Source organism: Pristiophorus japonicus, chromosome 9 (genome assembly GCF_044704955.1).
Source record: "Pristiophorus japonicus isolate sPriJap1 chromosome 9, sPriJap1.hap1, whole genome shotgun sequence".
NCBI lineage: Eukaryota > Metazoa > Chordata > Chondrichthyes > Pristiophoridae > Pristiophorus > Pristiophorus japonicus.
The window spans coordinates 131074193-131100478 of record NC_091985.1 but is presented as its reverse complement, the minus strand read 5'-3'; the positions used below and the strand labels follow the sequence as shown (position 1 = coordinate 131100478).

At 41.2% G+C, this 26286-nt stretch overlaps 1 protein-coding gene across 1 annotated transcript; it reads right to left on the bottom strand.

The window, feature by feature from the left end:
* Positions 1 to 1496: 1496 nt before the first annotated feature.
* mkks (MKKS centrosomal shuttling protein) lies at positions 1497 to 26275 on the bottom strand. The gene is made up of 4 exons (XM_070889850.1): positions 25288 to 26275; positions 18987 to 19168; positions 15222 to 15332; positions 1497 to 8244 (listed from the first exon to the last, which is right to left on the bottom strand). The coding sequence occupies exons 1-4, from the start codon at positions 26273 to 26275 to the stop codon at positions 7804 to 7806; spliced, it is 1722 nt and encodes a 573-aa protein (XP_070745951.1). The 3' UTR covers positions 1497 to 7803.
* Positions 26276 to 26286: the final 11 nt, after the last annotated feature.

Here is a 26286-nt window from a genome sequence, read left to right as displayed (position 1 = left end):
GTCTGTACACAACTCCCACGAATGTTTTTTGCCCTTTGGTGTTCTGCAGCTCTAGCGATATAGATTCCACATCATCCAAGCTAATGTCCTTCCTAACTATTACATTAATCTCCTCTTTAACCAGCAATGCTACCCCACCTCCTTTTCCTTTTATTCTATCCTTCCTGAATGTCGAATACCCTTGGATGTTGAGTTCCCAGCCCTGATCATCCTGGAGCCACGTCTCTGTAATCCCAATCACTGTTAACATCTATGAAAGTGCAAAAGGTGGCACTCATACAGCATAACGTCTGTTGAGTCAAGTGTCTTGACCCAGGATTCAGTGGACATGTATCCTGGAGCTGCTAATTAACTGTAACAACACTTTTACAAACGATATCTCGAACACAGGCTGCAATTTTTCATTTGCAAAAATCAGAAGTGTTGCCAAAACAGGGCTCAGTGGATTCTGGGTTTACCATTTGTAGCCCGTCCAATCAGAATGAAAATCAATGGCGACATCTGCACCAGACAATATTTTGTAGAGTGCAGCTTATTCAAGTGCCCTTTTAGCATCATTGTTGCAGGTGGATTCTGATTGGTTCATCAGTTAGCACATCAATTGGCCATGTCTTCTAACAAATTAAATCTTGCAAAAATTGCGTTTCTTTTCAAAATATTGCATGATTAAAAATCTGGGCAGAGAAAGTAACACTTGTTCAATACATTTTTTTTGTGCCAAAAGAGGAATTTCATCCTGGCCATTTTCTTTCTGGCTTTGTTCAGTTTGGTATAGAAAATACCACTGACAGAACAGAGAGAAAATCACAGCTGTTGAAAGATACAGGTAGTGAATTCAGAAATTTTACATGACCCAATTGTATTATAATAGAACCCCAATCAATAAAAACAGATTATTTGGTCATTCATCTCATTGCTGTTTGTAAGACCTTGCTGTGAGGAAATTGCCTGCCACGTTTCCCTTACAACAGGGACTGGCTATGAAGCATTTGGGGATATCCCGAGGTCGTGAAAGGTACTATATAAATGCATGCTCTTTCATTTAAAATTTCTGGACTTCTATAAACCTGTATTTCACACGTTCCGACAGCAGAACAAGACTCAACATTTTCTTGCAATTGTGTGTACGAAGGCACAAAGTCCTTTGTTTATAATTACAAGCCACTTGTTTAACCGTGTAGTTTTCTGCCTACACTCTTTTCAGAAATACATATGTTTTAAGGGACAAAATACTATCTATTTATTAGTTGAAATAACAGTGATCAGCAATTGATTAAAGGGATGTGCTTTTTGAATTGAGGGTTGTACATACACATACACAAAAGTGGCTATCCTACCCAAGTAAATACCTGAGTCATCTTATGATCACGGGGTGTCTCAGAATGCACCCCCTTTTTGATAACTGTCCATTATTTTACAGCAATTAGTTCTGGAGGTTACATGAAAATATGAACATATTTCTGACAAAGGTACAAAAGACAATGACTACCAATTGCTTAAACATGACCAAAATTTTATTGCAATGCAGTTACCCAATTAACAGATATTTCTGCTTATAATCAGATCTCAGTTATCAAGTTCAGATCAGGTGATTTGACATGTATGAAATGTTAGGATGGCTCGCTAAAAATGGCCCAACACACATTTAAGTTTGTAAACTTCATGAAAATCTCAATGACACTAAAATTGATTACTGATTAGTAGCTAAGTCTGAATGTTAAAATACTCATGTACAAGATTAGTGGACCATATACTGTCCAAATATTCTAACGAATTTGAGTCAATGATCACCACTGATCATCAGTTTCCTATTTGACCCTGAGCTAGCTTCAAACCCCACTTCCCAGCCTTCTACATTGCCTATTTCCACCTCCACACCACTAAGCACCTCTGTCCGTATCTTACCCCCACTGCTGCTGAAAATTTCATCTCAGCCCTCGTCACCTCAAGTCTTCTCTGGTCAATGCTCTCCTCACCAATCTCCCAGGTTCCCACTCTACATAAACTACTACTTATCCAAAAGTCAGCACCCACACCCTCTTCCGCACTTCCTCTTCCACTTCTCTATCAGCAATGTCCTGTTCGCCAGACATCAAATTCAAAATCCTTGTCCTCTTCTATACTTTCTACAGATTAAACTCTTTAGTATACAAGGCTTTCATTTCTGTAGTTTTTAAAAAAATAAACAAGTGAGATTGCTAAGCACCTTAAATTAAAATCTCTGTAAATCTAGGTTGAGATCTCAGTGGAATGTGACAATAATACAGCAAAAATCAACAATTTCATCAAAAGTTACATTTTGAAAACCACAAGATTTCTTAATTTAATAAATTCATATACACTGGAGAGCAGGAAAAAGAGTGGGAGAGCTATAGTGATAGGGGATTCAATTGTAAGGGGAATAGATAGATGTTTCTACGGTCGCAACCGAGACTCCAGGATGGTATGTTGCCTCCCTAGTGCAAGGGTCAAGGATGTCTCGGAGTGGGTGCAGGGCATTCTGAAAAGGGAGGGTGAACAGCCAGTTGTCGTGGTGCATATAGATACCAATGATATAGGTAAAAAGCAGCATGAGGTCCTACAAGACGAATTTAGGGAGCTAGGAGCTAAATTAAAAAGTAGGACTTCAAAAGTAGTGATCTCAGGATTGCTACCAGTGCCACGTGCTAGTCAGAGTAGGAATCGCAGGATAGCTCAGATGAATACGTGGCTTGAGGAGTGGTGCAAAAGGGAGGGATTCAAATTCCTAGGACATTGGAACCGGTTCTGGGGGAGGTGGGACCAGTACAAACTGGACGGTCTGCACCTGGGCAGAACCGGAACCAACATCCTAGGGGGAGTGTTTGCTAGTGCTGTTGGGGAGGAGTTAAACTAATATGGCAGGGGGATGGGAACCTATGCAGGGAGACAGAGGGAAGTAGAATGGGGACAGAAGCAAAAGATAGAAAGAAGAAAAGTAACAGTGGAGAGCAGAAAAATCTAAGGCAAAAAGCAAAAAGGGCCACATTACAGCAAAATTTTAAAGGGGCAAAGTGTGTTAGAAAGACAAGCCTGAAGGCTCTGTGCCTCAATGCGAGGAGTATTCGGAATAAGGTGGACGAATTAACTGCACAGATAGCAGTTAACGGGTATGATGTAATTGGCATCACGGAGACATGGCTCCAGGGTGACCAAGGCTGGGAACTCAACATCCAGGGGTATTCAACATTTAGGAAGGATAGACAGAAAGGAAAAGGAGGTGGGGTGGCATTGCTGGTTAAAGAGGAAATTAATGCAATAGTAAGAAAGGACATTAGCTTGGATGATGTGGAATCGGTATGGTGGAGCTACGGAATACCAAAGGGGCAGAAAACGCTTGTGGGAGTTGTGTACATACCACCAAACAGTAGTAGTAAGGTTGGGGACAGCGTCAAACAAGAAATTAGGGATGCATGCAATAAAGGTACAGCAGTTATCATGGGTGACTTTAATCTACATATTGATTGGGCTAACCAAACTGGTAGCAATGCGGTAGAAGAGGATTTCCTGGAGTGTATTAGGGATGGTTTTCTAAACCAATATTTCGAGGAACCAACCAGGGAGCTGCCCATCCTAGACTGGGTGATGTGTAATGAGAAAGGACTAATTAGGAATCATGTTGTGTGAGACCCCTTGGGGAAGAGTGACCATAATATGGTAGAATTCTTTATTAGGATGGAGAGTGACACAGTTAATTCAGAAACTAGGGTCCTGAACTTAAGGAAAGGTAACTTTGATGGTTTAAGGCGTGAATTGGCTAGAATAGACTGGCAAGTTATACTTAAAGGGTTGACGGTGTGTAGGCAATGGCAAACATTTAAAGATCACATGGATGAACTTCCAACAATTGTACATCCCTGTCTGGAGTTAAAATAAAACGGGGAAGGTGGCTCAACCGTGGCTAACAAGGGAAATTAAGGGTAGTGTTAAATCTAAGGAAGAGGCATATAAATTGGCCAGAAAAAGCAGCAAACCTGAGGACTGGGAGAAATTTAGAATTCAGCAGAGGAGGACAAAGGGTTTAATTAAGAGGGGGAAAATAGAGTAGGAGAGGAAGTTTGCAGGGAACATAAAAACTGACTGCAAAAGCTTCTTCAAATATGTGAAGAGAAAAAGATTAGTGAAGACAAACGTAGGTCCCTTGCAGTCGGATTCAGGTGAATTTATAATGGCGAACAAAGAAACGGCAGACCAATTGAAGAAATACTTTGGTTCAGTCTTCACGAAAGAAGACACAAATAACCTTCCGGAAGTACTAGGGGACCGAGCGTCCAGTGAGAAGGAGGGACTGAAGGATATCCTTATTAGGCGGGAAATTGTGTTAGGGAAATTGATGGGATTGAAAGCCGATAAATCCCCGGGGCCTGATTGTCTGCATCCCAGAGTACTTAAGGAAGTGGCCCTAGAAATAGTGGAGGCATTGGTGATCATTTTCCAACAGTCTATCGACTCTGGAACAGTTCCTATGGACTGGAGGGTAGCTAATGTAACACCACTTTTTAAAAAGGGAAGGAGAGAGAAAGCGGGTAATTATAGACCGGTTAGCCTGACATCAGTGGTGGGGAAATTGTTGGAATCAATTATTAAGGATGAAATAGCAGCGCATTTGGAAAGCAGTGACAGGATCGGTCCAAGTCAGATGGATTTATGAAGGGGAAATCATGCTTGACAAATCTTCTGGAATTTTTTGAGGATGTAACGAATAGAATGGACAAAGCAGAACACCAGTGGATGTGGTGTATTTGGACTTTCAAAAGGCTTTTGACAAGGTCCCACACAAGAGATTGGTGTGCAAAATCAAAGCACATGGTATTGGGGGTAATATACTGAAGTGGATAGAGAACTGGTTGGCAGACAGGAAGCAGAGAGTCGAGATAAACGGGTCCTTTTCAGAATGGCAGGCAGTGACTAGTGGAGTGCCGCAGGACTCAGTGCTGGGACCCCAGCTCTTTACAATATATATCAATGATTTGGATGAAGGAATTGAGTGTAACATCTCCAAATTTGCAGATGACACCAAACTGGGTGGCGGTGTGAGGGGGACGCTAAGAGGCTGCAGGGTGACTTGGACAGGTTAGGTGAGTGGGCAAATGCATGGCAGATGCAGTATAATGTGGATAAATGTGAGATTATCCACTTTGGGGGCAAAAACGCGAAGACAGAATATTATCTGAATGGTGGCAGATTAGGAAAAGGGGAGGTGCAACAAGACCTAGGTGTCATGGTTCATCAGTCATTGAAAGTTGGCATACAGGTACAGCAGGCGGTAAAGAAAGCAAATGGTATGTTGGCCTTCATAGCTAGGGGATTAGAGTATAGGAGCAGGGAGGTCTTACTGCAGTTGTACAGGGCCTTGGTGAGGCCTCACCTGGAATATTGTGTTCAGTTTTAGCCTCCTAATCTGAGGAAGGACGTTCTTGCTATTAAGGGAGTGCTGCGAAGGTTCACCAGACTGATTCCTGGGATAGCTGGACTGACATATGAGGAGAGACTGGATCAACTGGGCCTTTATACGTTGGAGTTTAGAAGGATGAGAGGGGATCCTTTAGAAACATACAAGATTCTGACGGGACGGGACAGGTTAGATACGGGTAGATTGTTCCCGATGTTGGGGAAGTCCAGAACCAGGGGACACGGTCTTAGGATAATGGGTAAGCCATTTAGGACTGTGATGAGGAGAAACTTCTTCACTCAGAGTTGTTAACCTGTGGAATTCCCTGCCGCAAAGAGCTGTTGATGCCAGTTCACTGGATATATTGAAGAGGGAGTTAGATATGGCCCTTATGGCTAAGGGGATCAAGGGGTATGGAGAGAATGCAGGAAAGGGGTACTGAGGGAATGATCAGCCATGATCTTATTGAATGGTGATGCAGGCTCGAAGGGCCGAATGGCCTACTCCTGCACCTATTTTGTATGTTTCTATGTTTCAATACACAATACATTTTCCTCCTCCGTCTCCTGCACTCTGTCCTCAGGTGGTCCCGCAGTCCCCTGTGGCAATTCCTGTGACCACATGATTACTAAATTATGCAACATGCAGCACACCACTGTAAACTGAGCAACCTGCTCAGGGTGGTATTGCAGCCTGCCGGGGGGTCCAAGCATCGAAAGCGCTGTTTCAGCACTCCAATTGTCTTTTCGATAATACTACGTGTGACTATATGGCTCTTATTATATCTTTGCTCTGCTTCTGTCTGAGGGTTCCGTGGGGGGGGGGGGGGGGGGGGGAGTGGGGGCGGGTGGTCAAGAGCCAGGTGGCGAGGCCGTCAGCATCCTCCAGCATCTAGCATTTACTATGTGGCTCAGACTTCAACAGGTCAGAAACAGTGCTCTCACGCAAGATGTGCGCATCATGGCTGCTCCCTGGAAAGTTGGCATTCACTGCCATTTTGCGCTTTGTATGGTCGCATATGAGCTGCACGTTGAGGGAGTGAAATCATTTATCGTTTTGGTACACCTCCGCCTCCTGTAATGGTGCTCGCAGGGCAATATGGGTACGGTCAACAGCACCCTGCACCTTGGGGAAGCCAGCAATGAGTACAAATCCCAAAATCCTGTTACTCTGTGCCTCCCTGGTCATTGGGAAGTTTATAAACTTCATTCGGCGTGCATACAGTGCTTCGGTTACCTGTCGAATGCACCGATGAGTAGCGTACTGAGAAGTACAGCATATGTCCCCAGCTGATGCCCGAAAAGAGCCATATGCCTAAAAGGAAAATGCCGCAGTCACCTTCATCTAGACAGACGGTGCAGTAATGTTGGTGATACTGGGCTGCAGGTCTGCCTTAATGAGCTGACAAATCTCATCTTTTCGGAAGCTTATCCTTCGAACACACTGTCCAAGTATAAGTGCTTCTCCTGAAAATCCTTTGGGGGCCAGGCCTCCTCCTCTTCAGTCTGTGACCTCTTTCATTACCCTGATAACTCTGCTCAATAAACCTTCTCCCATCTGGATCCTGCGTTTGACAGGTAAGGAGCAATACAGGCTGAGATAGTACATGCCCCATTCTTTTTAAATCTCCAGAAGATTTTTCAATGAAAAAAATATAACTAAAATGCCTTTGATCTTAATAAGTTACTCAGTACCAATAAAAAGACCTTTTCCACTGTAAATCGCACTGTAAAGTCACTGTTCACCTCAGAAATAGAGGTGCTGCTTTAGCTGACCGTTCTTGATTTCAAAATGGCGGCTCTGAGCACTACCGCCTATTCCCGCCCACTTAACATCGCGGAAAACCACCTTTTCCAGGATGGTATGCAGCTCCGGTGGTATGTCGGCGGTATGCCATGAAAATCGGACTTTTTGGGCGGTATGCGGGCGGTTCTGCACGGCGGACGGTGTGCCTATCGCCCGGCGGTATGTCAAGGATGAATATTCCGCTGGCGGCAGTATGTAGGTGTTTTTTCACCAAAATTTCATTTTTGGGCAGTATGTCGATGAATTTCGAGTCCTATACTTCTGCCTTGTATGGATCAGACTTGCATCCTCCCATGATGTGGTGCTGTGAGTTCGTACTTTAACATGCAGAATGAATGCATTAACACACAGCATGACCATGCCACCCAAGTACTGATCTGGTCAATCAGAACTGTCTGAGAAAAATGATGTCATAAAAGACACATGTAGATGGTTTTAGCTTCTGTAACTTTGGCAGAATATCTTTCCAAGCAGCATGGCAAGTAATGCTAAATACAGCTGTGACGTCAGGTTAGATGTTATACTGTAGGTCTTGTGTTGGAATGTTATGGAATGTCAGGCTTGATGTACTGCTGGGGCATGAGAGTTTAATTCTGGTCCTGAATAACATATTGTAACTCAACTATCAAATTAGCTGTTTCTACTGCTACTTGCAAAGCATTAAGTTTCACAGTGTACGAGTCCAATACTAATTGATCAGGGAAGTATTCACTAGGTTTCTCAAGGGGCATTTCTAGGCTAACTATTGCTGTCCTCTTACCTAGAACAGTCCAGTTCAGATTTTGTTGCGCTGTATATAATCCACAAGCACACCTCGAAAATACCTCCGGCCAGTCAGTGTGTAGAGGCATATTGGGCTGAACTGACCAACGATGACCATACATAGTGTCAATGAAGTTCTCACCACCGTCATGTTCCAGTGAAGAGGCAGTACGTTCCAGTGAGCGGCAGAAACCATCAGCAACAATTCTGTACTCTGTTCGAGAGCAGCCCAGCTCTGCTAATTTATCGTCAGTCACACAGTGGCTCTGTGAAGAGAGTTCAGCTTAGAAAATATTTCACAATAATCTAATAACTATGCTTGTGATGCACAATCGTTGTGAAAATCACCCTAATCTTCAAAAATACAAAATATATATAACTGTACTGAATCACAATGGATTTCATCATACTCTAATCCAGCATATATACTATCAAATAAAGTGTATTGGTTGTTCTCGTACACATTCACAACTTTGATGTCAGCAAAACATCTACTGCACAAGTGCGCAAATCAAACCTCTGCATTTTCAGGTTATGAAAATCTGTGTTAAGATATGACAGTACTTCTATCACATTGTTTTACACTATGCTTTTCTAAAATTATTATAACGCAAGGCAAAATTTAACTCATATAATTTACACCGGTTTTGACTGAATTACATGCAAATATGCAGAAAAGAACTCTTGCGTGACAAATAGCTCAAATAAAAAGAATCCAGATTCAAATCTTTAAATATGGTTTTGAGTAATTCTAATTAGCACTTTTTATTATATATAACTGCACTGAATCACAATGGATCGGATAAAATTACGTGGAAACCTAATAAAAGGGTTCCGACGATGTCCAACCCGGTGAGGAAAATTTGAATGCTTTATTGTCATCTGAACCATGAGATCAAATTATTTTCTTTGCAATTGCTCCCTCTTGTTATTTTTAAATTGAGTTCATGCCACTTTTTGTTGTTCTTGTTTTCCTTTATTTTTCCCTTAGTGGCAGGTGTCATAGAACATACTTAGAACCAGTCTGTTCTATGCCACTGATGTGCAATGATAGCAACACTAAAGCATCAATATTGTGAGATAAGCAATTTATCCATTACTTAATATATATATTAAACGCACAGGCACACACACACAATCAATCTCTCATGGCATTGCACATGGGGAGTCAAGGCCAATTTTATTTTTTCAGATCAAGCAGAGTTAGATGTAATATTATAATGTTGGGAATAAGACAAAGGCAGATAGAAAGTCAAGGAGAAAGCAGGAGGTAAAGGGAGAGAGATGGGGGAGAGGAATAGATAGGGAGGTGAGGGGAGAGAAAGAGAGAGCATGGGAGAGAGAAGAGGAGGCAGCGCAGAATGGAGTAGGGAGGAGGGCATGGGAGAAGGTAAGGGAGGGAGAAGAGGGGAATGGAAGAGAATGGGGAGTAGGAACAGAGGCGAGGGAGGGCAGTCGAAGAAAGGAATGGAGCAGGAAAGATAGAAGGGAGGAGATGTGCAAAGGGAGAAAGGAGAGGTGGGACAGGAGGGGAAGGAGACAGGAAGAAAGGGAGCACAGGGTGAGAGGGAATGGGAGAAAGGGGCACAGGAGGGGTTGCTGTTCAGTGGGAGTGGTTGGGTGCCAAATACTATCATGTAGTGAAGTTCTTGTTTAGGCTATGGTATAATATTAGATGTTGCTTGATTGTTCCATAATGTTACGTTTTCAGCACTACCTGCAGATGCAGTAGCTTTGGAATCTTGAGACCTTCATTGCTTTTAATATATTGTCGATATAAGTCAATTTCCCATGGTGCTGTACATGGGAAGTCAATACCAAATGTAGTCTTTAGGTGAACTGGAGGGCAAAAAAGCATATTTCAGCCGCCAAATTAAAGCACCACATTATGGGCTCAATTTTCCCCAAAGCTTTTTTTTGGCATACTTGAAGAGTTACGCCCGTTTTTTGGGGGCCCCAAGAACACCAAAGAAAAAGAAATTTGAAGTTTCCCCTTTGGATTTCTTCATTTTGGCATGGCCTAACCTGTCCTTTAGTTTTGGGGGTGGAGCCTTGATCTGTGCCAAAAAGATGGGACTGCCATGGTAACCAGGGACACAATGCGGGCTGAGGCTGCAAAGTGAAACATACAGCCAGCTCCCAACACATTAAAACATATTGCGTCAACTTAAAAACACATTAAAGGATATTGCATCAACTTAAAAACACATTAAAGGATATTGCATCAACTTAAAAACACATTAAAACACATTGCATCAACTTAAAAACACATTAAAATATATTGCAGCAACTTACCTCCAAATATTAAAGCCGGTCCCGCTCTCCGCTCCTAGCCGAAGGGCATGCCTAGCCCGCCCCAAGCCCCTTGCTGTTGCCCCCCACCCCAGTGCCTTGCCAGTCCCGCTCCCCCCCCCAACCCAGCCCAGAGTGCCTTGCCAGTCCCGCCCCTAGCCCTGGCCGAAGGGCTTGCCGGTCCGCTCCCTGGCCCCGAGTGCCTTGCCCGTCAGCTCCCCTGCCCCTGGCCGAAGGGCTTGCCAGTCCACTCCCCTGCCCGCAACTGGCCATGAGTGGCCTCCCGGTCCACTCCTCTGCTCCTAGCCCTGGCCAAGTGGCCTCCCAGTCCGCTCCCCCGCCCCATCCCAGGTCGAATGGCCTCCTCCCTCCCAGTCCCCGCACCTAACTACACCCGAAAGGCTTCCCCCCACCCCCTCGCTCCCCCCCAACCCCCTTCACTTCCCCCCCCCTCCCCACCGACACCTCTCTCACCTTTCCTGCTGCTGCTGTCCCGGCATTGCCGGCACTTACCTGTGCCGATTTCTTTAACTCTCCAGAAGGTTTTTCTGCAGAGGCCACATACGCTGACCTAAGTAGAAGTGGAGTAGCTCTCAGCTGGCCAAACTTGCCTAAATGGCCAGAATTGGCACAGATGGCAGGCTACGCCCCCTTTGGCTGAAAAAAAAAACTTACCTAAAAAAATCGTAACTAACTGAGTTGCACTGGTGCAAATTAATTGGGGAAACTGTGGTTTTTTTAAAACTTATACCAAAAAAAGCAGCCTGTTCCAAAAAAATGGCACAAATCACTGGGGAACATTGAGCCTTATGTTCTTACATTTTAAATTATACAAAAGCAAAAGCAAAATATTGCGGATGTTGGAAATCTGAAATTAAAAACAAAAAATCCTGGAAAAACTCAGCCGGTCAGACAGCATATGTGGAGAAACAGAGTTAACATTTCAGGTCGATGACCTTTCGTCAGTTCTGATGAAAAGTCATCGGCCTGAAACGTTAACTCTGTTCCTCTCTCTACATATGCTGCCTGACCTGCTGAGTATTTCCAGCATTTTTTGCTTTTATTTTAAATTCAACTTTAACTAGAAATAATACTATAAAATCAAACAGCAAAATTTAGTGGGGCCGAAATTCAGGCACGCCAGAAAGCTGGCGCACCCACGATGTTTTAATTTTTTTCCTGCCGGGAACGGTGAGACGGCCTGCGGAGCTATTTTCCCTTCACTTTAACCTTTTATCCCCGATGGACCGGAAGTCAGTCATAATGGGGGCGGAAGTTGGGGCGTTAAGTCCTGGAAGTTTGGGGCTGGACTGAGTCTCCGCTGCTGCGGAGATGACGCAACGATGCGTTTGCGTCACCATGCTCTCCCCTTCACTTAAAGGGGAGAGCATCGGCATTTTTAAACTTCGGCCCACTGGGCCACCAGGGAGGGTTTTGGCGGGCCTGTGACCTGGCACCCTGACGATGACACGGTCAAACAGGGCTGCGTCATCGCCCCAACCCTCTTCTCAATATTCCTCACTGCCATGCTCCACCTCACACACAAGCACCCCGCTGGAGTGGAACTAAACTACAGAACCAGTGGGAACCTGTTCAATCTTCGCCATCTCCAGGCCAGGTCCAAGACCACCCCAATCTCTGTAGTTGAGCTACAGTACGCGGATGACGCCTGCGTCTGCGCACATTCAGAGGCTGAACTCCAGGACATAGTCGACGTATTTACTGAGGCGTACGAAAGCATGGGCCTTACGCTAAACATTCGTAAGACAAAGGTCCTCCACCAGCCTGTCCCCGCCGCACAGCACTGCCCCAATCATCAAGATCCACGGTGCGGCCCTGGGCAACGTGGACCATTTCCCATCCCTCGGGAGCCTTTTATCAACAAAAGCAGACATTGATGAGGAGATTCAACACCGCCTCCAGTGCGCCAGCGCAGCCTTCGGCCACCTGAGGAAAAGTGTGTTCAAAGACCAGGCCCTCAAATCTACCATCAAGCTCATGGTCTACAGAGCTATAGTAATACTCGCCCTCCTGTATGGCTCAGACATGGACTATGTACAGTAGACACCTCAAGTCGCTGGAGAAATACCACCAATGATGCCTCCGCAAGATCCTACAAATCCCCTGGGAGGACAGACACACCAACATTAGTGTCCTCGGCCAGGCCAACATTCCCAGCATTGAAGCACTGACCACACTTGATCAGCTCCGCTGGGCAATCCACATTGTCCGCATGCCAGACACGAGGCTCCTAAAGCAAGCGCTCTACTCGGAACTCCTTCATGGCAAACGAGCCAAAGGTGGACAGAGGAAATGTTACAGGGACACCCTCCAAGTCTCCCCGATAAAGTGCAACATCCCCACCGACACCTGGGAGTTCCTGGTCAAAAACTGCCCTAAGTGGAGGAAGTGCATCCGGGAGGGCGCTGAGCGCCTCGAGTCTCATCGCGGAGTGCATGCAGAAAACAAGCGTAGACAGTGGAAAGAATGTGCGGCAAACGTGTCCCACCCTCTTTTACCCTCAACGACCGTCTATCCCACCTGTGGCAGGGACTGTGGCTCTCATATTGGACTGTTCTGCCATCTAAGGACTCATTCTAAGAGTGGAAGCAAATCTTCCTTGATTCCAAAGGACTGCTTATGATGATGATGATGATGATGATGACCCAAGCGGGGGTGCCAGACTGCCTGTTGGTGACCCGGCCAAACGTGGGGGAACAGTAGTCCGGCCGACATGGAAGTTGGCTGGCAAAAAAAATAAGATGGCGGCCGTGGCATTCGGCCCTCGCCTTTAATGGCCGCTGCACCGCTAGGGCAGAGAGAGATCAGACAAGGTGCACCGACAGAAAAAGCTGTCGGGAGCACCGGTCATCGGGTCGTGGATTTTTTTCAGCAAATTTGGGGCAGGATTGAAATGGAGGTGCGGGATAGCAGCAGCGTGCGCTTTGATGATGCGTTTGCGGCGTTCGGCAGCAGCGGGGCGTAAGTGGGGACAGGCCAAAAAATCCCCGTCCTGAATTTGGGTCGAGGCGGCCAATGGACTGGAACGCGGCGGCCATTCGATTCCGCTGCATGGTCGCTGCAAAACGGCGGTAACGGGCCATATAGGGACCCTGAATTTCAGCCCCAGCAGATGCATTGGTTGTCATCTTCCAAAAATCCATAGATTCTAGAAAGGTTCCCGCGGATTGGAAGGCAGCAAATGTAACCCCGCTATTTAAGAAAGGAGGGAGAGAGAAAACGGGGAACTACAGACCAGTTAGCCTGACATCAGCAGTAGGGAAAATGATAGAATCTATTAAGGATGTCATAACAGGGCACTTATTAAAGAATAATAGGATTGGTCAGAGTCAACACGGATTTATGAAAGGGTTTGACAAATGTTTTTTTGAAGTTGTAACTAGCAGAATAGATAAGGGGGAACCAGTAGATGTGGTGTATTTGGATTTTCAGAAGGCGCCACACAAGAGGTTATTAAACAAAATTAGGGCTCATAGGATTGGGGGTAATACACTTGCATGGATTGAGGATTGGTTAACGGACAAAAAACAGAGTGGGAATAAACGGGTCAGTGCTTGGGCCTCAGCTATTCAGAGTCTATATCAATGATTTGGAAATATATCTAAGTTTGCTGAAGATACAAAGCTAGGTGGGAATGCAAGTTGCGAGGAGGATGCAAAGTGACTTCAAAAGGGATATAGACAGGCTAAGTGAGTGGGAAGAACATTGCAAATGGAATATAATGTGGAGAAATGTGAAGTTATCCACTTTGGTAGGAAAAATAGAAAAAAAGAGTATTTTTTAAACGGTGAGAGATTGGGAAATGTTGGTGTTCAGAGGGACCTTGGTGTCCTTGTACATGAATCACTAAAAGTTAACATGAAGGTACAGCAAGCAATTAATACAGCAAATGGAATGTTGGCCTTTATTACAAGAGGATTTGAGTATAAGAGTAAAGATGTCTTACTGCAATTATATAGGGCTCTGGTGAGGCCACGCCTGGAGTATTATGTAGTTTTGGCCTCCTTACCTGAGGAAGGATATACTTGCGATAGAGGGAATGCAATAAAGGTTCACCAGACTGATTCCTGGGATTGGGGGGGGGGGGGGGGGTGATTGTCCCATGAGGAGAGGTTGAGCAGACTAGGCCTATATTCTCTAGAGTTTAGAAGAATGAGAGGTGATCTAATTGAAACAATCAAAATTCAGGGCTTGACAGGGTAGATGCAGGGAGGATATTTTCACTGGCTGGGGAGTCTAGTACCAGGAGTCAGAGAATAAGGGGTCGGTAATTTAGGAATGAGACGAGGAGAAATTTCTTCACTCAGAGGGTGGTGAAACTTTGGAATTCTGTACCCCAGAGGGCTGTGGATGCTCAGTTGTTGGCAGAGATCAATAGATTTTTGAACATTAAGGGAGTCAAGGGATATGGGAATAATGCAGGAAAGTGGAGTTGATGTAGATCAGCCATGATCTTAATGAATGACGGAGCAGGCTCGAGGGGCCAAATGGCCTACCCCTGCTCCTAATTCTTATGTTCTTATTTGAAATAATTTTAGCAACAGAGTATTAATGTTCCTTGGAGTATAGGGGCTCTTCTGCAGTACAGGATGAGGAGCTGGGAACTGCAAAAAACCGAGGTGCTGCGGTGCCACCACTGATAAGGGGGTATAATTAGAGGGTGACAAGTTTACATAGGCAGATTCCATTCCAAATGTGGTCATAGGAACTTACAATGGAGAAAAATTGACACAGGAAATGGATATAGGTATAAGATCTTTATCACAGTTTTTTCCCCAGTCATTAAGTATGTTATTTTATAACTTGAGAGAGAGGATTAAAACTATTCCTCGTTACATTTAATGTGAGTTTTTAAAACATGTAATAAAACTTCTATGGATCGTTAAGTGAAAAAAGTTATTTTCAAATATCCACCAAATAAAGCACAAACCTTATGTCCAACGTAAGTAGCTAGATGACTTTCAGTACAACCTCCTCCTAGTAAAGCCAAAGGTTCTTTGAGTGCGAGTCGCATCACACATTTTGCAGATTGACAGACAAGCTGCAAAATACAGGTAGATAAACTTTGCAAAGAATGCATGCAAATTTAATGTAGAAAATTCTGACATAACTGCCCTTTACATTACCACCTCATTCAGACGAGTATTTATGAGGAAATATATAATTTATATTACACTTGCAGATAACAATTAAAATATTATTTTCAAGCGTACATTTTCTAATCGATAGAAGTATAAATCCATGAATAAATACAGTACCCTAGAAGCACACTTTGAACAGATATTTCTGTGGAACAAAGGATAATTTTCAACCGGGTGCTGCAAACTGCTTCATCTGTTGTTTTTCTGATTTTAGATCATTAAAACCATCATCTAACACCAGTTAGCTACAAAGGGAGCCTCACATTAGAAAAAAAAAATAATTCTAATTTCAATGGCTTACTTAGTCCTTCTTTGAATTGTGTGCTGTTATGTTGTAAAGAAACACTGTACAAATTATCTTATCCCTTTGGGTTATTTGCAATCCTCTGAATTAAGCTTTGTGATTTTCAAGTCATTAGATGTAGACAACAAAAAACAGGACTTAAGAAACTGGTGGATCAGAATTTTCTCCCAAAAGTTTTTAACTATGTGCTGCAGTGCCTTTAATAATGTATTTTGTTTTCACCGAGGGAAGCAATTGATTTTCCTTTGTGCAGTGCATTCTAGGAAATATAACATTGTAGCGTTGCTGTAAAGCATTTCATATAAATTTATTTCATACATAAGCAACAGATTAGATATTTTCCAAAGCAAAATTCTCCAGTTTTACAATGCAGAAATAGAGCGCTATACAGCCAGTGGTCTCATCCTTCCCAGAATTCACTTCATAAAGGAGCAACAATAGGTCTTTTCCTTATAGTGAAACAATATAATTAATTATTTATCTCTCTACAACACAGAGCAAATGAGCCAGAAGACTTAGGAGTGAAATTTTCTTGTTAGTGAACTGTTAAATCAATTTATAAAAGAAAGTATTTAAGATTCTTTAATGTTGTATCGCTCTGCAGCTTCCTAAGATTATAACTTTAAGCTTCCTTTTTGAATGAACTCCCAAACGGTGTTCTCTGAATTAGATGGCAACTTATTCCACAAGTAAACAATCCTGCATGAGAAAAAATTCTTTCCAAATTCCAGTTCAGTAAATGTTTCATAATGTGAAAGCAACTCTCTTTTCCTGCAATCCTGATTAAATTAAACAAAACTGTTAGCATTCACTTCATCTGCTCTTACTTTAAAAAAGCAACTCCTATTTTCTTGCTTTGTGAGAGAATAATCTTTATTCTCTTATCTTGTCTTCATAGTTCAATGATTTAAAATATCATTGTGGCTTTCAGCTTCTTTCTAATGGATCAATGCCTCTTTGGAGGTCTATTGACCGACATTGAATACAATAATCTAAGCACAGTCTTGTCAGCATATTATACAGAACTAAAAAAACTTCCTTGGAATTGTACCCCAGGATTTTGGCAATGTGGCTTAACATTCTATTGTTAATATTAATCACCAATTCGCATTGTATATACTTTTTAAAGTAACAATTTGCAGGGAATCCCAATTTCTATTACTCTTCAACATCATGAAAGTTATAATCGCCCAATTTGTAGCTGAAGTAATTTTTTTCTGCCATTATCACAGGTCTTTGTGATAATGAATGTTAAACACCACTTGCTTATTATTAGTCCATGTGATGAGTGCTTCTGGATCCCTTTAAATAATTGACACTGCTAAGCATTCTGCCATCCCACACTTTTCTGTGTCATCAGCAAATTTAGAAATTCTGTTTCTAATCCTCTAATCTAGCTCATTTGTAGTCTGTGAAAAGTAGAGATCTAATGACTGGTCTGTGGCATTGTCCACTAGGCATCTCCCAGGTCAAATAATACACATTTATAATTAGTCTGAGTTTCCATTTGTCTAACCAGTTTTTCATTCACTAATTCCACAAGTCCTTACTTTTGTTCAACCTCTTTATCAAATGGCTTTTGAAAATCAAGAAGCTTAATTTCACAGGATGCCAGACTTTAAAGGGGCCAAAATAATTTTGTGAAAGACTTAACATAAAGGCTTGCAAGGAACTATAACCCCGAGTGATTATCTTGTTTTCCAGAACCCTTATTGTGAATCTTGAAACCCTATTGAGTCACCTCCAATAGGAGAATTAAAAGTTAATATAGTTATAATATCTACTCCGAGAACCTGCCTTAAACTCATAATCGACCAATCTTTGTACATGTACCAGATTTTTTAGAACCACATGCTTAATGGGCCCTTCTCCAAGGCCCATCATATAACAAGCCCCTCATATTGACTGCAATATACAGTATAGAGCTCAAAATTCCTAATATAAAAAAGGAATTCTGTTTTTTTTCCACAGTTAACAATCCACAAATTAAATCACCAGATGATGGCTCTCAAATGGGATTTTGATCATTTTCATTAGTGGGTCACCCACTAGGCAAACAAATAATTTATCTCCTTCAGTAACTACGCTATCAGTTTTAAGCTGGCTGGTGCAGGATGGGAAAGAATATTAGTCTCTTCTAAGATAGAGGAAATCTGTCAGTAGCTAAATTAATTCTGTATCTTGCTCCTTTAGAATGTTTTATGCAATATCCCATTCTCCCATGTGGCACAGAGTGATTCACTTTGAAGTGCATGCTTTGCTATGTCTGCTTAGCCAAAGGTGTCAAAGTGATAGAGAACTTGAAGCAGTTGGCAGTCAATGAGATGATTCCAAGCAGCCCCCTCCTTTTGATGTTTGGAGGATTTTTTATGGGACAAGAAAGCAAATGACTGGAACAACTGTAGACTTTGCAGTCTTGCTTGAACTCAATGCTTCAGCAATGTCCTGGAATTCTTCCAATCAGTGGTTTTATGAACCTTGGTGAAATCTTTGCCTGAATCCACATAATGCAAAGTTGTGATTCAGAACAATACATTTGAGGTACCAGTCACACTCGAAAACAGAAGCTATCTTCCTGCATGGTATACAAATTTAGAATCTAGGATATGTCACAAAATCAATTTTAAATGTAAAAGTGTTAACAGAAGAACTCAACTATTAAACTTTATTAAACATTGACCCACAAACTGAAACAGATGCATTACCACACTCAGTTTTTTTCCATTTAATGACAAGAGCAGCATGGAACTAACATGGAGACAGTAGGTGAAAAGTCACTCAGAGAATCATGCTGCATAAATTGTATGTGGAAAAGAAAAAAGAATCTTATTTATAATGGCAACGTGTTATGTTGCTTAAAATGTTCAGAACAGTGCAGCCTTGGCCTAGATGCCCTATCTGGAGTTAATGAAGCATTGAAGGTTCAAAAGGTTTTTTCTTTCTGCAGGGTTTTGACGCTGATAATCCCTATTTCCCTACCCTTTTGGTTATAAGCCTGCTTCATCTATTTGTTGCTATTTCAATCCAAATTGTGGGCACAGCCTCAAAGATTTGTGGCTTTACACAATTAAGAAAATAAAAACACATCAACAAAGCTGGATTTTATGGCTCTGATTCACTCGCCATTTACAAGTTTTATAATAAATGCTGCTTGATTAATATGTAATGAAAAATCACAGCATTAGAATAAGATGATCTGGCACGCATCAGAAATATAATAGAACTCTACAATGGAGAACATTTAACCTACCTTCAGCTCATTCACTCCAGCTTCACTTCGATTGCATAGTAACAAACTACACACAGACTTGTTTTCATTCGGGACCAGATGCAGGAATTGCTTGGAACCACACTTCACAACACACAGGTTCTTAACGTTGCCATAGCAGCTGGGGGAAATTGGATGATAATATGAACTAATGGACTGGCCACCTAGAAAATTCAAAATGGCCAAAAATTACAAAATTGTAGATATTGCAAAGAAATTGAAAAATCCACTAACTAAAAATTAGATCAAATGTGGGAAAATTTAATAATAATCCATACAAATTAACATTTCAGATAATGCATTCATATAATTACTGAGTAAAACAATAACTAATGGAATATGGAAAGTTATGGCAAATGCTCAATGATAAACTTTGATGGTCCAACAACAAGCAATTTGCCAGATTAAGTGTGCTTCTAAATTAAATTTTCATTAAAAAGACTATCAAATAATCTAACTCCTATTGATAATGTTACCATTCAAACATGTATTTTTAGACTGTATGCTATTAATTTAGCAGCAGTTATTCAGTAGGTAGGGATGAAGGGTAAAACTATTTGGAATGTAGTATATGAATAAGAAAAACCTTTTGTGTTGTAATTTGATCAACTTCATAGCCATCCGAAACAAAAAAAGCCAAAATTAAGGGGTAGAATTTCTGCAGGGGTTCTCCTGAATGTCCATCATAATTTCAGTGAAAGAAACGGCATGTGCGGCACTACAGTGGACGATCAGTAGAACCCACGCAACGATTCCAGGCAAAAATGTTCTAATATTTTATTTTACTACATAAAGCAATTTAGAGTTTCAGAAAAGATGTGATGAGGCTAGTAAGATGAAGTTTTGATTTTGCTCAAAAATTTTCCGAAATAACGTATTAATTAATTTGGAGAAGAAAATTTGCACCATTATAGGATCTAGCCCATATTGCAACAGTGACACTTCAAAAAGAACTTAATCGGCGCTTTGAGACATCTGGTGGTCGTGAAAGGCGCTATATAAATGCAAGTCTTTCTTTCTTAGCCTGCTGAGTTTGTCCTTCAGTGCTCATACACGTGGCATCTCACTTTCCCTCATATGCAGATGTGAGGTTAACTTCCACATGTATGTTACTTATTATTTAGCGTATGCAGACTCGACATACAATTCAATCCATCTTAGACCATCGTCATTGTCAGCATGCAAAGTGCGTAGGCCACTAGATCGTTTAGATAGTGGGAATGATTCAACGATGTGGGACATGGTTTCTATTTATGTGCAAGGTCATTGGTGTCATCATGAGGGTGAAGATTTGAGGCAATTTTGGTTACTACTGCTAATATCTCCTTCAATGGCTTAATGTCCATTTTTTAATTATGCCTGTGTGAAGCACCTTGGTACATTTTACGACTTTAGAGCTCTATAAATGCAACTGGTTATTGTTGTTGCCCTAATATTACACTTCATTCAAACGTACTCTGTAATTTGCAAATATAATTATCCAATTGTTCTAAATGCTGGATCAAAACTAAAGTAACTGATTGTTTTTGCAATACATTGGCCCTGAAATTGCGGTGTGTATGGCATATTTCTTTTGAAATGCACCGCAAGTTTGGGATTTCCGCATGCGCATGCATGAACTTCAGAATTTGGGGCCTTTCAAAGTACATTTTGACAGGCCATCCGCAGGGGCCACAAAAAAGCAATCGCTGGCGCAGAGCTGGGCTATTTGCCTACCGACTGGCCAACGATTGCACATGGAAGTCTTATGGTTAATGCAAGCAAGTGCAGGGCCTGTTTGCATCAGCGTAAGGGGATATCTAAGCCATCAATTAAACATTTTCATATCATAAATTATGCCCATACACTGTATGAAATAAGTTTATGCAAATATTGGCCCGGATTACAGTTTTAAAGATGTATAAAATTATCAAAAAATTTTATTTTTATGTGAGGTTAGTGGAATGAAGATAATTCTGAATAAAATTCCAATTCTGTATTTTGTGTAATTCTTAGATTTGGGGATTCCATTGCATTCAATGATTGAAATGGAATTCTGCTTATGGATAGGAGGACTAGGCCCACCTGATCACAGGTAGTCTTCCGCACCGCTTGCGTCCCTGGGATCCATGGGACTTTATGCAGCCCTCCGCCTCGAGGCCCGAGACCGCAGGTTTTCACAGCCTAAATAAAAGGCTTTGAACCACAGTTATGCAGGAGCAATGTAGGTTGACTCAACCACTCATTTTCTCTTCCTCTAATGGAACCACTCCAACCACTGCTTTGGTCAGATCACCTGGCCCAGAATCGAAAACTGCAATTACTGGTGTAATTCTGAGTTCTACTATTTCTACGGCACGCCAAGGTAGGGTACTTACACACTGCTGATTGATTTCTGATACCATCAATGTCATATTAAGTTCATCTTAACTAAACAGTCTATTTTTTGTTGAAATCAGTAAAATCAGTGTTAATAAAAACTATTGCTGCAATGTTTAGCATTGAGAATAATTAAGGGTGAAACTGGTGGGGTGATGGGCTGAACATGGGGTTTCTCTTTTGAAGTATTTTATTTTCTATGTGGAAAAAGTATCAACTATCACCAACCAAAATGGTTTCCCACATAGGAACATTTTAACAATAGTTTCTGATAGTCTGGTTTTCTGCATTAATTCAATATGGATGTCAAAAATAAAAAATTGATTGTAAAAGTTTGCAAAATCATATAGATGGCATATTAATCTAAAAATATAATTTGAAAAGTTTAGGCATTTGAAGTCAGCGGTCTGCACTTGACTTCGCACTAAAGATACTAAGTTGTTTTATAGACAGATGTACAGACGTTTAAAAAAATATTATTTTGATGGCTTTTCAGTACTGCCAATCTTTGTCCGCTACATTAGTGAATTGGAAAAACACTGCAAAAAAAGTTGATTTGAGTTCTGATTAGCAAAAATATTAAAAAGTTATGCATTTCCCATGGGACTACACCAATATGCATTTTACATCTGAAAAGCAAAACCACAGAAATTGAGTTTGTAAAAATAATGCAGAAATAGCAAGCAGTACACAGACCACTTAATTTGCATGTGCTCGTGAGAAGGACCTGAAGAACTCATTCGCACATACAGCATCGGTAAATTACAGTGTCCTGCCTTTCACACGCTCTAAATAAAAAGGTACAGTAAACTGCCAACCCTCTATTAGTCTCCATATAATCATTCAGTAACAGAAGCTTGTTTCATGGACTACACCAGTAAAACTTTATGGTGCTAGTATAGCATGAATAACTCAAGCTACTGAAAAATGCAACTTTCTAATACGCTCCCGACTTGTCACAAAATGCTGTGGTTTCATTAACTTTGCTCAGCGTTTCCTGAAATCAGCTAGCAGTGTTGCTTCAATCTTGAATAAAAACATTCCATTTGAAATTTAAGTCATAAAAATACACTAGCACAGAATATTACAAATAACTAGGGTACTGTACCTAAAAAGTTTAATGCTGCAATGGAATCTTTGGATTTTGATAAACTACAAGTGCAACTTTAGTCTTTGAATTCTCTCAGAATAAGCAGACTAATTTATTTACATCTGGTGATTTTGTGATGTAATGGGTTTGCACATTGCCATTCATTTTTGAGACTCAAATCTGAATCCAGTCGATACTGACTCCAGCTCAAAGGGTTCTCTATGGGATGGATTTCAACCCAGTGTCTAGTAGGTGTAGGCCCACAGCACACAGTGCTCTTGGTAACCCGGTCAGGATTCCCTCTCTTGATTGTTGCCCAGTGACCCTTGCTGGAAAGTACTTGTGCATGGAAATTGGCTAAGAACAGGATCGAGCTCAGCTAGGATAGCATCCACTGTAGAATAGTCTATTGACTCTCATTGTCCGAGCTTCCACAGAAATACGACCATTTGAATAAAACTGGAATTTATAGAACGTGTAGTCATTGAGAATGCACTCACAATAGATCACTAGTAACTGGTATTCACTAGTCATCCGTCAATGGCTCTAATGACATGTCATTGCTAAAAAATCATCATAAATAGAATTCACAGGATTAATTTCTCCACAAGTTTTCAATGTAGGTTTAACATTCTAAAAAGAAATTCAAAAGAGCCTTTTCTAGACTGTAATGGTTTGAACTTTGGATTTGAATTATATTGTAGTTGCACCTGCAGTAACTTTACTATCTTTGAACATAATTGGCTGTTATTTGAATTGGATTTTGATAAATTTCCGTTTGAAGATATTGGTCTGGAATTACCTGAAAACTCGTGTTGAAACAATGGCATAATATCGTGTTTAAGCACGAAAGATTAAGGAAATGTAGGTGTTAGTGACTTACTTTCTTTTGCGAGCCTATTTTCTCCAGTTTTTGCACTGATTCCACAAAACCACCAGCAAATTCCTCTGCTGCTCATTAACAGATCTGTTCCCATGCAAAGGAGCAGCTCATGTAAATATCCTGCATTGATGCTAGTCTTCCCCAGGTGTAAATTTTGTGTGAAGCAATTTAGGCACAGCAGGGACTAGTGATTATTTATGCAGTTTTACAGCATTTACTTTTTCTTACTGAGACCTACACTGTATTATCTACATCTCTGAATTCCTTTTTATGGAATCAGAAAGTGTTAATTAAAAATGTAAATGCTTTTGTGATGCACATAAATGATGGTTTGATGGTTTCAAACTTTAATTTTCAAAGATAGAGGTTCTTAAAGACGGAACTTTCTGTGCTTCCCTCGAGTCCCAATTGCTTACGCTGATTACTTCTTGTTTCCGCCAGTTTTTACATTATGGCATATGCTAATAAGATAGGTAGGACATTTTGGCGCAAGTTCTGATTGGCATAGCAACTGGCCTATCTTTTGATCCTGAAGATTCCTGACCAATTGTTTCCGCAAGAATAGAAATATGTGAAAAGAGGAAGTAGAAAGTAAAGGGTAGAGGCAAAAGGAAGTTTCTCTGATTACAAAGATATGGCGAGGTGTTCTACATGAGTCTGCCTTGGGGCTGCACTTACATGATATGTGCATATAAATAATTAGAATTTATGAATTAGGGAAATATATAAAACTTGCTGATGACTGCAAATTGGAGGTATGGCAAATTGTGAAAGACTTCAGGAGGGCACAAGATAGGCTACTGCTGGGCAGAGAGGTGGCAGATGAATAGTAGAAAAATGTGAAGAAATTGTTTTGAAATCAATAGGTAGAGATTACATCTTAAATGGCAAGCATTTAAATTGAGTAGGAGAGCAACTTTGATGTGCAAATAAAATGACAATCAGAACTTTTGGTTTGTAATTCAAGGTACAGAATAAAAAAGCATGGTGAAAGTGTTGAACTTGTTCAAAGAAAGACCTTAGTTGAGCTGAATTGGGAGTATTTTGCACAGTTCTGGGCAGCCCATTATAGGAAGGATATAACAGCAATGAAAACGGTGCATAAGAAGGTTAAGGGATGATCTAATCTTCAAAATTAGTGAGATTATAAAAAGGTAAAAAATATGAGTTGTTTCCACAGGCTGTCAAAGATACACGGTGCAGCACTGAGGGAGCACTGCATCAGTGAAGGTGTAATTTTTCAGATGAGATATTAAACTGAGGTCCCGTCTGCCTGCTCAGGTGGACACAAAAGATCCCGCAACACTGTTTGAAGAACAGCAGGGACTTCTCCTGGTGTCCGGACCAACATTTATCCCTAGCCTAAACCACTAAAATCAGACTAACTAGTTATTCATCTCACTGTTGTTTGGGGGGACCTCGCTGTGTGCAAATTGACTGCATTTATCTACAGAACAGCAGACTTCAAATATAATTAATTGGCTGTAAAGTGCTTTGGGATGTCCAGAGGACATGAAAGGTACTATATAAATGCAAGTTTGTTCTTTCTTTATAATCACAAAAAAAATTAAAGGGGAGATTAGAAAAATACCTTTACACACAAGATTGAACCGAGACTTCTCAAGGCTGTACTTCTCAGCCACTCAATAAACTTGCTCAGCCATTGGAATGCTACAGTATAATTTTCACTAATATAGTGTATTTTTATTGTATTGAAAATCTCTCACTTTTTGCATCCATTGTCACCTCCTGGTCAGGTGTAGGAAAGACCACCTCCCAGCAATAATATCTTCGGGAGTTAAACAAAAACCACACAAATAATGGGCTTATGTATAAAGAACATTCTGTACATTTTCACCTTCAAAGAATTAACCTGTACACAAACATCACATAGTATATCAGTATCAGGGACACGAAAACAAGCGTACATTGTCAGTGGATAACATACTGACCTGTCAATTGAATCAGAGGCTCCATGAGGGCAACTCCAAGTCGATCTTCCACCATCACTTGTTGCTCCTGGAGATACTGTTTTAGAATTGGATGGATCACTTTCTGGCATACCACAAGGTGAACTTGATCACAAACTAGCTGCTTTCCCACCTTCAGCAGCTGTGTAAGCGATTCATCTTCTGGACAGAAACCCGATGCCACCTCCCAATTTCCATTTCCGCTGTCAACAACATCTCCTGACATGGAGACATTGAATACAGCAATCTTAATACAACCAAAAGTTAACTTTGTGATATCAATTGTCGTTGAATGAGATGCAAATATTTCTATAAGGATTCCAGAAAGCACACAGGAGTCGGTAACACTTTGTCCCTCAATGGGAACAATCAGCATCTTTCCCAAGGATACATTATCTCCAATCACAGATGGAATTGTATAAAAGAATGCCTTTAACACTAAGGAACTGATGTAGTCAGCTTCTTTAGTCGTCAACATGCAAGTAGGTTTATTTATCACTGCACGTACAAGCGAAATCAAAGTCTTGCTGTTACTAAAATCTATTTGTATTCTGCAGCTACATTCCTCAGAAGTTAGATAGTCAATGCAAATATTCAGAAGGTGTTTATGGATTTTGACAATGTGACTGCTTGGTATACTAAGTCTTTTTGCATTTTCAGCCAAATTACAGCAGAGAATTGCTGTAAACAGTCCAGAATCACTAAATCGAGAAATGTGATTCAACACCGAAGCTATTAGCAGCTTTATCACAGGATGGGACACAGAAAGATTACCCAAAAGGGCAGAAGACTGTGATGTGGTTAGAACGTAGCCTCCCACAGCGTTGTGAATTAATTTTAGTCTACCAAATGGACCATAACAGGTCTCCACAATTCCTCTGAGAGTGGAAAGTGCCTGACAAAGTACATCACTATTTAAGTGTCCAGAGCTGCATAAAGATGATATTTTAGGTTCAATGCTGGACATCATTCAGGTAGGGA

Excerpts from the sequence above, each read along its gene's own strand:
- mkks (XM_070889850.1), bottom strand. The coding sequence starts at position 26,275 with ATGATGTCCAGCATTGAACCTAAAATATCATCTTTATGCAGCTCTGGA. Across the intron at positions 19,169-25,287 it reads GCCTCTGATTCAATTGACAG|GTGGCCAGTCCATTAGTTCA; the intron begins GTCAGTATGTTA and ends TGAATTTTCTAG. Across the intron at positions 15,333-18,986 it reads CTGGAGTGAATGAGCTGAAG|CTTGTCTGTCAATCTGCAAA; the intron begins GTAGGTTAAATG and ends TGTATTTTGCAG.